Source organism: Oculina patagonica, chromosome 5 (genome assembly GCF_052425735.1).
Source record: "Oculina patagonica isolate OP01 chromosome 5, crgOcupat, whole genome shotgun sequence".
Lineage (NCBI taxonomy): Eukaryota > Metazoa > Cnidaria > Anthozoa > Scleractinia > Oculinidae > Oculina > Oculina patagonica.
Genome location: NC_135762.1, coordinates 18436279 through 18449512, shown reverse-complemented (window position 1 = coordinate 18449512; position 13234 = coordinate 18436279). Strand labels below are relative to the sequence as shown.

The window sequence follows — 13234 nt, the reverse complement described above, 5'->3', positions numbered from 1 at the left end:
TGTGTAAAACTTTTGCAGGGTCATGTGCTGCGTTTTATTTTTTTCTTTCATGTAGAATCTTTTAACTTCTTCCCAAATGTCCATTCCTTCGATGCCGTTGTTGTACAGCATGTTTGGCGAGCCGTTGACAGTTACTCTTACTTTTGTAAGGTCCGAGTTAATGTACTTTTCCGAGCTCCTTGCACCTTTGGCATATTGCTCAATAAATAGGAGCAAGATACCTTTTAGGGACCTCCTCTGCGAGTTGACCCTGAGATTCAGACGTGTGTCGGAGCCTTTTGCAAAAGTCACTACTCTTTCCCGCTGGATGTGGTCGTAAGCGAACTCTTTGCCACCCAAATAAGCGCTGAACGCCTCTTCTGCGATTTCCTTGCTTCTTATCATCTCGTACTCCAGCTGGATGTTTGTCAACTTGTATTTCAGTTTTGTCATATCTGAGCCTCTGACCACATGTTTGGCTGCCGCGAGCTTCAGTTCGAACACAAGATCATTGAATAGAGCCTGAGGATAAAATGCACCGTGGTCAGTTAAAATTTGGTGCTCCAGACGGATGCGGTATTGATTACCATATAGCTCATTCAGCTTTTTTTCTGCTTCGACTCCTGAAGTTTTCTTATCGCCAGCATTTGAGCGAATTTTGTTGAGGTCCTCGCTATGAATGCCCTCTGGCACCCTGTCATCGCACTCCTCCTGCAAAAGGAAAAAATCCTCAAATATTTTATAGATGTCATAGCCAACCGTGTCCTGCACGACGGTGCCTTCGTACTTTACAACAAACTTGTCGACTAGAGCTCGGCTGACGTTGTCAACCAGAAAGTTGTTGGCATGGCCTCCGCTCAAGTTGATGTTGAAGCGCAGCGCCAGCGAGCCAGGCACAATGACCTCGTTTTCGTTCAGCTTTAGCACTGAAACATACAGCGTTTCCTCTGGATTGGCTTCTGTGCGGTCAAGTGATTCGTTTTGCAGCGTGCTTGGCTTTCAGTGCACCGAGGATTTTCTCCGTGCGTCCCAGTCGAAGGTTTTCTTGAACAGCAGCCATCACTCGATAACCTTTATTGTTAAATTGAAAAGTTTAATTTGAAAATATATATAAATTACGTGATTGCGGAAGGTGGTGGTTATTTTGGACACGAGGACCCTGATTTGGACCAAGAACTTGACAAAAAAGACAATAATGATAATATTGATGAACAAGAGGTCGACACAACCTGGGGATTTCTGCCCGGGGGGCATCCACACCATACCATCATGGTGAACAACATGAAATGCAAACAATGCAGCACGAACAGAGCTGGCTGCCAGAAACATCCTACGATGAAACACCTTTGTTGGAAAGCTTTATTCATCAAGATGACAAACCGGCAATGATTGACAAAGCTAAAGATTTTATCAAAAGAAAATTCCCCAAAGTGAACTTCGCAAAATTAGGCCCAATAGGTTTTAGCAAAAAGAGTGGCAATGAAACTACAATTGTATCCTTTGGCTCAAAAGGTGGCGAGACTGAAATTTTCAAAAAAGACGGAACTGGCCTTCTCAAAAAATTCACAGACAAGTTCAAAGCCCCCCTTGGGCCAGAAGCTGAATCGCTGATTGCTCAAGACAATGAAGAAATACGAGAAACCCGACAAAGCTTAAGAGAAGCTGAAATTTAACTACAACAGGCAGAAAGAATTGGCACGCAAAAAGAAAAAGCCGCCCAAGAAGTGCGAGATCTTAGAATAAGAATCGAGCGAGCTCAAGCCAAGATGGATCAACTTGGGTCAAATGTTGAAAATGAATCAGAATTGCGCGAGCTGCAGCAACAGATAAAAACTATCAAACAGATTTTGAAAACGCAAAAAAAGAAGTTGCTGCTCTTGAAAAAAAAGCGAAGCAGAAAGCGAAAGAACAAACACGAGTCGACCAACTAAGGGCAAGCCTCGCTGCCAAAGAGAGCGAAAGAAACACTTTGCAAGAAAGGCTCAACGATACAAGAGCGTTGGATGATCTAAAAGAGCAAGAAGATGAGCTCAAGCGCCAAAACGAGGAAGACAAAAACATTATTAAAGATGAAAATGCCTCACCATGAGAAAAACAAGCGGCTGAAGACAGAGTTGCAGAAAGAACCGAGGAGCTTGGGCGTTTGCAAACGCAGATTGCGGAAAGAGAAAGGGCGCTTCCACTTCGTGAGAGGATCAAAGAAATTTTCAAAAAAATGGCGTGACAGTTACAGCGATCTTTCTTGCTGCTGGAAGTTTTGAATTATTTAAGCGATGAAGTTGACCACTATAGACTGGTTGCAAAAAAATACAAGCGAACCAAAACCATTATCAACTACGCTTGCTTCATTGCTGGTGGCGTTTCTGGTGCCCTTTTGGCAGGGGGGGGGGGGTGGGTGCTGCGATAACAGGGATTGGCTTACCTGCGGCCATTCCGATTGGCATCGTCGCTGCTACGTTCGGTGCCAGCGCTGCAGTGTTAACCGGTTTTTACAAAAAACTCGAGCCCAAGCTTATTAAGCACTGCAAAATCATGGCTCTTGCCATGTCAAAGTTGGATACCGTTAATCGCATTCTTTCAAAATCTCTTGTTGACGGCAAAATAACAGATGTTGAGTTTCAGAGCGTTCTTAATGAGAAAGAGGGTTATGGAATTCAATTCGTAAGGGCACACTTCCAAAAGAAAGTAAAAAGCAAAGCAGTCCATTCAAAACAAATCTTGTCAAATTGAATATTGTTGTTGAATAAATCATAACTCGCAAAACACATACAAAGAGTTTTAAAATGATCGCTGTGTTCCATGCGATTTTCTTTATTTTCACTGAACTTTTTAAGCCTGCTTGGCAGAAAAATGTCAGAAGAATAACATATCAAGTCGTTGAGGCGATGGAAGAAGCAAAACAGAATAAATCACCCCCCGATTGAGTTGTTGTCGTCTTGAAATATTTTACATAAAAAAAAATAATTAAATTACGTCAAGGGGTTTTCCCACGCAATTGACCCAGGGGAAACAATGGCTTACTGTTTTTCCGCAACGTCACGAACACTGGAGCGCCTTTGGTGCAAGTCTTGTTCAGCTTGTTAAAACGTTTGCAACAACACTGCTGTCTAATTTTTTTAATTTTTCAATCAGCTCGTCTGTTAAAAAGATTGTTATTTGTTTTTCATTTTCTACAGTTTTTTTGTAGATTGTAAACGCTTTTCCACAAGATCTTTTCAAGTTTTTCTTTACATTCAAGTTAAGTTCTCCCCTTCTCCCTCGTCCCATTCTAGTTTACTCAAGAGTAGCAAACCTTCAATTGCATTTCTGATTCACCTCGTTTATTCGTGGGCAACTGTTTTTTAAATGTCTAAAAATGGTTGTCTTAGAAACTTCTTTTTCGCATTTTGGACATTGATCTTTTGTCATTTTTTCTGTTTGAAGGTTTTTGCAATGAAATTTTTGATGCTGTTTGAGTGAATGAAGTTGTGTAAAAGAATTCTTACATGCTTCACAAATATAATCTTTATAAGACCAAAAACTTGGCGATTTTTTAAATGTTTTTCCATCTTTTGATAGGTATTTTCTTTCATAAGATGCCGTTTCTTTGTTTTCACATTCAGCTGGACACAGACAAACCAATTTACAATCGTTTTGAACTTACTCGCTTGCGGCCATTATGCTAAGTAATGGCCATTATGCATTCAACGGCTTTTGGCGCTTCGAGAAGGGCGATTTTTTAGGTTTTATTGGTGAAAAAAGTGTTATATAAATAAATAGCCCCTGCGAAAAATGAAACTACTTGAGGTGGTATTCATTAAATCCTATACACACTACTCAAATGTTTAAATAAACCACCAAGCAACACCTGTCATCACCAACATCAAGTGGCTGATGAAAAATGACTGGTACTGAGTGAATCAGAAGACACAACCTTAAAAGCCCCTCCTGTGAAAGAAATAATGTCAATTCAGAACATGAGACAAGCTCATGGCCTAGGAAAGAAAAGTCATCATCACCAAACATCAACAAAACTTTTAAACAATTAACATTAACATTAAAAACATTAAAAATATGCATTAATTATAACACCAGGAATAAAAACATAAAGAACAAATTAACATACCATATGTTTGTAGAATAGAGAATCTGCAGGAATCTTTAATAGTAGGAGAACATCTTTTATCGTGAGTAACTAAACAAATATCACATTGTAGTCAGATATACTGATTGTATACTGAGCCTGAAGAAATTTGTTGCTGTAAATAGTTCAAGGGGTTAGTTCCTGACTGGGGGTATATTTTGCCAGGCTACAATAATATTACATACTGGGGTTATGCCAAAGATCTTCGATTCTGCCTATGATTGTTGTCGGCTTGTCTTGACTGGTGTCTAGATAACTTTATTGGCAAAGATTTCTTTGGTATAATTTTATCTGCAGTGTGTGTGATGTACGTGGAGTACACCCTGGGGCATTAAATAAATACAATCAGTGAAATAGAAAGCCACTGAGTTTCACTCCAAATTTCACATGCAGGTTTGTTTACGTATGTTAAACATTGCCCTGTATTTTACTTCACTGGTCTTTGCTTCGTTTTTCAGAAATAACATAACCAAAATTTTTTTTGGCAGCTTACATTGTCCACAGACAGCCAGCAGTGTGAGTTTTTCGACATATCCCATGCAAATTTTTCCTTGTAATATTTTCTTAAGTGTCACGAGCAGGCAGAAAGCATTTCAAACCTGTGTTTGCTCGATCCTAGCATGCAGCAGCCATGTTGTCATGTTGATTTGCATTAGACGGAGTAAAAAAGGACTGGATACCCTAGCGCCTGTTGTGACCGAGAGGTGATGTGTTAGGTTTGAGAGAGTTGAACAAGATGGCAACTTTAAATAAAAAAAATGCTGTTAGTGTGAGCACAAGAAGTGGTTGAAGGACATCATTAAGTCTGGATGCCTCCAAGTCAACAGCATTTCACAAAGAAATGAGGGGTGTTCTGACCTTTGTTTTACACAATAGCGCTGTTTAGGTGCTTGAGGTAAAAGTTGTCTGACAAAGGAATATGGATTAAGGCAGAAAGTCTAAGGCAGGTTTCTTGTTGGGAACTCTGTTAGTGGGAGTTTTGCAGTGTCCCCTTGGGTGCTGTGGTGACAAACTTGCTGAGAGGTCACCTGGTTTCAGACTTATAAACATTTTTGGAGAGTTGGGGGGCAGACCTTTAATGTCAAAAATTTCCGGTGCCTCATTAAAAAGTCATTGATAATTCATACACGCATGCAAAACCAAGAAATGCACAAGATCTTATCTTCATTTTGAGGGCTTTTGTAGTGTGTGCAATGTGATGACGTACAGTAAGGATTGGAGACGTGAGGGCAAATGGCACTTAACTGAAAGCAAAAGTAAGATGTAATGGTGGGAAAGGAGTGGAATGTAATTTTTTACAGGGTCTGCTATGTTTATGTCGCATTCATTAAATTGGATCAATAGTGAACATGTCACAGAAGTAGAGTGTTGTACTAACTACTTATAGAGCATTACAGTATTAAAATAGTGTTGCTCCAAACAACAAATGACAGCTAATGGCAAGCAGACTGGAGTAAAAGCTAACTGCTTGAGCAAACTGCACTCAAAGCTATCCGCAGGCTAACCTTCACTGGGTTCATTGTTCTGATGAAGAAAAGGTTTTGTTTGTTTATCTTTTATCAAAGAACGGCACCAACAAAAGCTGTTATATTTGCACGTGTTATATCTCGAAAACAAAGCAAAAAAACAGCAGAAAAATACAGGACAATGTTTAACACACGTAAACAAACCTGCAGTACTCAAAATTTAGAGCTGTCTTGACAGTGTTCAATGTTAGCTAAATTCGCTAACCCTCTTTTTACACCAAGACTTTCAATTGGTTTTATTACTGAAAGTAAAACAACTACCATTGATGTTGACATGTTTGAAAAAAATCATGTTACAAACAAACAAAATATAATGCTACAGTTCTAAGAACGTCTAGTAACTGAAAGTAAAATAAGGCAAATAAACGTGAAACATAAAACATCATACTTTTAACTGATTGGTTGCATTGTATTTTGCATTATCCTTTAAGCCCGACTTTATAGATAAGAGTTGTTAGCCTAGCTATGCCAATTCTTTTAGCCTCTGGGAGAAGTTTGTCAGGCCTCTACACATTGACTTATCCAGCATGGGAAACCTTAGCTTATACCACCATAAAAATGAAACCTTAGCTCTTGTTGGGATAGCTTTCTGGTTCACAGAGATGTGCTACAATAGCCTCCCCCACCTCACCCTCCCTTGGTAAGGTAGGATACAAGTCTTAAATGCCTGAAAAGACTTCTATCTATCAAAAATATTGAGAAGGTTACTGAAGAGCAACACCCTTTAACCCAATGTTTCTTATACAAATCTTCTAAACATTTCTTTTATGGCCAAATATCCAATTTACCTTTTTTTCTTGCAAACCACTCTCTGGTAGGAAGACAGATAAAGAATAATCATATTTACACCTCTTTAAATGGTCAGCAACAAGGCTGTTTGCTGTAAGTTGACATAACTTCTCTGTAAGACCAGTGTGGTCACAAGATGCTGTCAATCCATCCTGGTCTGCAGTCTCCTGAAGTTCTGTTACGAGACGATTTCTAAGCTGAGACTAAGAAAACATTTATAACATTTTTATTGTAACATACCTAAAAATGCCTTAATAAAATTTCAAAATTAATTTCTACAATGTATGAGTTTTTATTGGGGTTGACGCCAAGGAGTTTTTATTAAAATGTTAATCAACCCACAAATGATTACAGCTGTGATCTCTTTCATATATTCATCAAAATAATAACATCCAAGTTTTAGACATCTAGGTGAAGAGATAAAGTTATAAAAAAAAGTTAAGTTGTTAGATGATATGACATGACAGCTTTTTGCCACTCTTAAACTTTTTTCAGAACATTCTGCATGGTCTTCATGTGAACAACCAAAAACCGAGGTTTTTGCGAAAAGATTCACAGCAGCTGTCTCAAAAAGATTTCTCTCATAAAGCACAGAAATTGATTATAAGATCTTGGGGGTATATTTTAATTATCACAAACCAGCAAGGAAGAAGCAAATTTTGATATGTTCTTGAAGTCTGTCCAAAAAACAGTTAACATGTGGAAGTGGAGTGGCCTTACGTTGTTTGGGTAGAATTCAAATTGTTAAAACATTCTTCAGACCAAAATTTATGAATAAGGTGACCTTAATCCCTGTAGATCAAGACCTTATTGCAAAAATCAACAAACTTTTGTGTGGATTTACTTAGAAAGGTAAAGATTAAGTTAAACTTAAAAGATCTGCACTTATTAACGACATTAATAACGGGGGTCTAAAAATGTAAGACATTCAGTCTATGATTTCTGCCCAGAGAGTAATTTGTTCAAAGAAGTACATGGAAGACTACAATAGCACTTGGAAGAACATTCCCGATACATTTTTAAGGCAAGTAGGAAGAAAGTTTCTTCTTCATTGTAATTTTGACACTCGTATATATCCTCCCGACATACCTCCCAGACTTTTATAAAGAATGCCTTGAAGCATGGATGGAATTAAACAAAAGCACAGAACAAAACAAAACTCTTATGATGAGATAGTTAACCAGATTATATATAAAGAAGAATTTGATCACTACTTTCGAACTAAGAGAAAAAAGTGATAGGTCACCGAACTCGTTTAAGAAAAAACGATGATTTCTCTCTCGCGCGAGCCAAGCCGCATAGAAAAAACTGGCATTTTGTTTACGTGTATGCGCTATTACTGCGTAAAATTCTGCGCAGTAAGGATGCGCAATGCAATACTAGGGAATCACCTTAGTTGTGCCCAGGACACAAAAACAAAATATACTAAACAATGTGTACATGTTTATGGTTAAGCTTAAAAAACCCACAAGCTTTGTAATTTGCTTTGAATGTTGTTTTACTGGTTAGGATTTGATTTAGGTAACCTGTTGGATTTCAATTTCTGTAGCACACACTGACTCAGAAAAGTGATCTGATCTTTTTCATTTTGCGAAGGGCATCATTAAGGCCAGTGAAGATGGAGGTCTCGACTACATGTATTATCTTACAAATGTACCTTACAAATGGGGTAGAAATGCCGGCAGATCGACTCGATCCTGTCGATCTAACACGGGTGGAGTCAACCAGTCAACCGGAAATCATTTCGCGAGATACTTATAAAAAGCTTACCATAACGTCATGAAGGGGGTAGAAATGTCAGCGGATCGACTCGAATCGGTTGATCCGACACGGGTGGAGTCCACAGACCATGACAAGCTTATTAACAGTGACGAAACTGCCAAGCAGTCGTTGGGAATGGAGAATGGGGGCTTGGCCTTTCCTAAAGTGTCTGGAGGGAAAAGGCCAAAGTCTTTTGTACAGTTACTGAAGGAATTGATGCAAAAATAAATATTCCAGAAGCCCAAATGAGAAGAATGCAAATGAGTAGTTTCATTAATAGTTAAGTAAATGAAGAGCGTAGAAAGTATTACCAATTCAGTTTTTGGAAGGAACCACGTAGTTTTCAGAGTTGTGTAAACAATATTCTAGTCTCTTTCGCAGCCACTATTTGGTGGTCACGCAATGCTTCCGTGATTTGTAAATAACTCCCACTAAAATGCTTTTCTGCACCAAGAAGTACCACATTTAGATGGTTTCATATTTTGACAAGGTCTTTATTAGCGAGTCCTTACTACAGTTGTACGAAATCCCGGTTTAAGACCTTTAACGATTCCCCGATATAACGACATGGTTTTGCCAGTCCCTTGGTGTGCTGTCCCATTTTAACAACATTATTTCAGTATTTTTCAGTTTAGCCTTGTTACGTGACTTATTGCGTTACTCTTTGTACCTTGTTTACACACGTGACCTTTTCTCACTTTTCTATTGGACAGCGCTCTTAGCATATATTATAGTCTGTACTAGCTACACGAGGTTTTCGGAATTTTCACTCGCTAGTGTTGTAAAAGCTTTCTTTTTCACCAAATAAGAAATTTAGTTTAATGGTTACACTGCTGGTGAATCGCTTCGGACCTTCTTCAAAGCTCAGGACGCTTTCGGGGTCATCTCAAGCGAGATGGATCAGAACACTTGGTACATCGTTTATATATTGGGGTTCCACTGTATTTGTCTAAGTTTACTGGTCATTTTGTTTATTTGTTTGCATTTAAGTCTTCACACTGTAAAACCACGTCTACATTCCTAGTTTTATCTAGGCAGCTTTTCTTTATTCTTTATTGTATTTTATGTTTTATTTTAGCCTCTTATACCCGGGAGTTCTGATACGTACCCAATCCCCTCCCTAATCCTCCACCCCTATGTCACTTCCAGGGCCGGAGTGAACGCTCTCCTAGCGTCTCGTTTTAAAGGCTTTTCAAAATAAAGAAGAATGGCGTTTTCCTTTTTGCAATATCTTTTTTCGTTTTAGAGATATTTACATTTTTGTATTATGCAATGAAGAAAGTGATGACATCATTAATTGTTCCAAAAAAGATGAAGCACTGAATCAAGAATATCTCTTGGAATATTTGAGCTGTGGTCTTCAAACTTGGCACCACTAATGTACACCACAATAGACACAAAATGACACCTGTCATGTCCTTGCCATGGCAACAGTTTTGCTGCAAATACCCATTTTAATTAATACTGACATCCCCAGTTTTTGCTTAACAAAAGATGATCCACTCCCAAAAAGCTATGAGGAGAGTTTGGGTAATATGGGCATCATGTGTGTTCCAAGCCAAACTCTTTGTCCCACTTTAAAGGCTCACATAAATGGATTTGGTTAATATGTCAGAAAGAGACTGGAACCAAGAGGGTTGCCATGGTTACATCATAGTATGAGCCATCTTGCACCTTGAGGAAGGTCTCCATCGATGCCAAGTTTAAAAAATATTACTCTTATATTTTCAGAGATAACCTTGATTTTGTGATCCATCTTTTTGTGGAACAATTTATGACGTCATCACTTTCCTCATTTGCATAACACAAAAACTTGAATATCTGCTAAACAAAAGAAGATCTTTCAAAATGGTAAACGCCATTTTTTTTTATTTGTAAAAGTCTTTCTAATAAGCATCAATTAATTTTTACTTCATAGGCACTTTAATGATAATGTAAATTCAATTACAACAAAGCGACTGCAGCATGAAATCATTTTGTAATGTTTTGCTGTAGTGAGTGATCTCAGCTAGACTCAAGCTAGGGTCCGTTTCTTTGGGAAAATCCAAAATTGGATTATTGATCTTAGATCACACTGATACTTTGCCCCCATAGAAACAAAGAATCGGAAAATGGATTTTTTTGCCATGACAACCCCGTAAACACATTTCGCACAAAACATAAAATATCAGCACAAATTTATTTTCCGTTGAATGTTTCCTAGCTAAAATTCCTTTCAGCATAGTAACAAAATCTTTCACAAAACTACTCACACGTTGAAATAGTTCTTCTTTAGCCTGAAGCACAATGTAGCGAGAACGCATCTCAGGATCTGAGAGCGAAGAATGCGAATGATCAATGCAAACTTCATTCGTGACAATTATCAAAAGGATATAACTTCCGTAGGCACACGGTAGCTGTTTTAGAAAATCTGCATCCAGTCTAAAATGACACTCCATATTGATCAAGCTACCGCTACTTTTATCGTGAATTATTTTTGTATTTTGATCGAAATAAGCGCTTTAAAACTCAGCAAACCTGTATTTTCACAGCAAAGATGTGTCACAGCGTGGGAAAACCATGTAGCTCCAAATGATTAAAGAAAAATTATATGACTTTTTACTAAATAATAAAAGCTAGTCATGTTCAAACCTATTTTATTTTGATGTGCAAGCTCTTAGAACTTTAGTACGTCCATTTATGGGGGAATTCAATCGAAATTCAACAGTCTTTGGCCGCCAAATTTAAATTAAATTTGTTGTTTCGTGAGTTAGGATCATAATCATTCCTACGAAAATTTCGAATTAATTAGCTGTTGCTCAAAGAAAAATTTTCCAGTCTACAGATAAAACTAATTTGATCTAATTTTGGTCAAATAGCACTGTTTGAGTCTAGAATTTATACTTTTTATGCCGTTAACTTAAAATTTAATTTAAGAACACGCGCAAAGACTTATCCCGGCAAGCCGGGGTAGCCCGGGCATAACCGTTTACATGGCAAAAAGCTATCCCACCTAGAAGGGTGCCCCGGGCAAGCAGACCGAGTGCCGCGGCAAGGCGGGTTTCCCATCTTGCATGTAAACGCTTTGATGCGTTCTCTAAAGAAATGTATGAAAAGTTGGCTTGCCCAGGGTAGCTCGGTTAGCCAGGTAACTCGGTTAGCCAGGGCACCCGCCTTCCATGTAAACAGGCCCTTAAACTTTAACTGCGTTTCAAAAACAAACCAGACAAGTACCTTATTATAGGAAATTAACGCGTCATGAAATTAACGCGAATTTCAAACTTTCGCGTTAATTTAAGTCGCGTTAATTTTTGTTAACGTTAATTTCCACGCCGTTAATTTAGTGTAGCGTTAATTTCCATGACGTTAATTTTCATTATTTGGCCCCAATTTTTCGTTACAGTCCAGATGTTCTTGACTCCAAGGAAAAAGCATAATTTTATCTGCCACTATCATTGAAACTGTGAAGAACGCTCAAAGTGGGAAAAGTACCACGAACATTGTTTTCGTTTAAGATTATACGCCTACAAGTGTTGAAATAAACATGTTCCTGTTGTGTACGTCGCGTTAATTTCCTTTACTGAGAAGTAATTTTTCCTTCAATTCGCGTTAATTTAAGTCGCGTTAATTTCAAATACCTTAATTAACACAAGCGTTAATTTCCTATAATAAGGTAATCAATTATTCCCCGACAAATTTTCTTAGAGAAATGTGCAAAGAACAAATAGCGATGCTAATCGCCTTTTCCCGCTCAAATCTGTCTGGATTTATGAGCCTTGGTACGTCATTAATATTTTAAATTAAAATAAATATATCTCCATAATCTACAATTCATAAGCTTTAAGAAAATATATACCTTGCTGGGGTTTGCGTTAAAGTAACTTGTTCTTTAATCCATGAGCCGAAACAAGAGCGCTAAGCTATGACAAACATCAAGACCACTGCATTCTGCGTACCGCGTAGCCAGCGACAAAGACAACTTATACTCTTGCATTCATTACTGACTTGGTACCATGTACCGTGTAGCCAGAGAAAAAAGATAACTTCCAGTCTTGCATTTATTACTCACTGCGTACGGTGTACCGCATAACCAGCGAAAAATAAAACTTACAGAGCCACCTATTTTCAGTAAAGGGCTCGATGTAGCAGGGTATTCTGCAGTTTAACTGACAAGCCGTCGAGCCACTTAAGTTATACTTCTTCAAAAAAGACCCTGTGTAAGCTTACGTCTGTTGTCATGTGCAGTTGCTCCAAAGCTTAGCTTTATAGCAGTCTTACATTATATAAGCTTAAGATTAATCAGGATTACTCGGTGATAACCACCTATATTAGTGCAACTTACTTTAAATTTGACGAGCTTACCTTCAGAGCTTCTAACACGCCACGACTTCGAAAAGTTGTGAAAAGGCTCTTTCTAAACTCATCGGACGACAGTTCCGCCATGTCTGTTGTCGACTCGACTCGATCCGTTTTCAAACATGGCGGCATTGACTCGATGACTCTCGTTCCCAGTGCGCCAGCTGTCCGGAAGTAACATGAAAGCGAGGCCAGCTGGCCACCAAGTAAAAGACAAGTAAAGATGGTGGATGCTGTGCAGCAGAAGTTATATGCTTCTGGTGCAGTTAATGCAGTTACTGTATAAACCTGCGATCAGGCGTTATATTTTCGCGGCGGTGTAGTCAACGGAAGCCTGATCGCAGGTTACGTACAGTTACTGTGGGTGCAAATCGTGCAGCAAGAAATACATAACATAAATGCTGTGCTGCAGCACTGTGTAATAATCGGTCGGATAATAAAAAAGACCTCACGTTTCATGTATTTCCGAAAAATGATCACCATAGAATGACTTGCAATGGGCAGTGTAAATGAGTAATATAAGTTTTGGAGCAACTACAGTAAGCTTATACAGGGCCATTTTTGAAGAAGTATAAGTATAACTGAAGTGGTTCGACGGCTCGTCAGTGAGTTGAAGTCTTATGTACCTTGTCCTTAATGATTCGATTAAGTGCCCTCCTTTCCAATCAGCGCCCCCTTCCTAAAAAGTGCCCCCCTTTCCAATGTGTTTTTGTCAATAAGT

The 13234-nt window shown here is 38.5% G+C and overlaps 1 protein-coding gene across 5 annotated transcripts in view; it reads right to left on the bottom strand.

Annotated features, from left to right (window-relative positions):
* The window catches only part of LOC144653125 (centriole and centriolar satellite protein OFD1-like), a 104861-nt gene extending 92210 nt beyond the window's left edge, over positions 1-12651 (bottom strand). For 3 of the 5 annotated variants that reach the window (XR_013570681.1, XM_078513042.1, XM_078513045.1), the window contains exons 1-3: positions 12520-12651; positions 6417-6620; positions 4085-4153 (exon numbers count right to left, since the gene is read on the bottom strand). Coding sequence is in view for 4 of the 5 variants with exons in the window: in XM_078513042.1 (XP_078369168.1) it covers positions 4085-4153; positions 6417-6620; positions 12520-12645 (399 nt within the window). In the remaining variant the exon portion in view is untranslated. Of the gene's footprint in view, positions 1-4084; positions 4156-6416; positions 6621-10430; positions 10482-12519 lie in introns of those variants that run through there. The other 2 variants (XM_078513043.1, XM_078513044.1) reach the window with 2 other exon arrangements.
* Between the last annotated feature and the right edge of the window lie 583 nt (positions 12652-13234).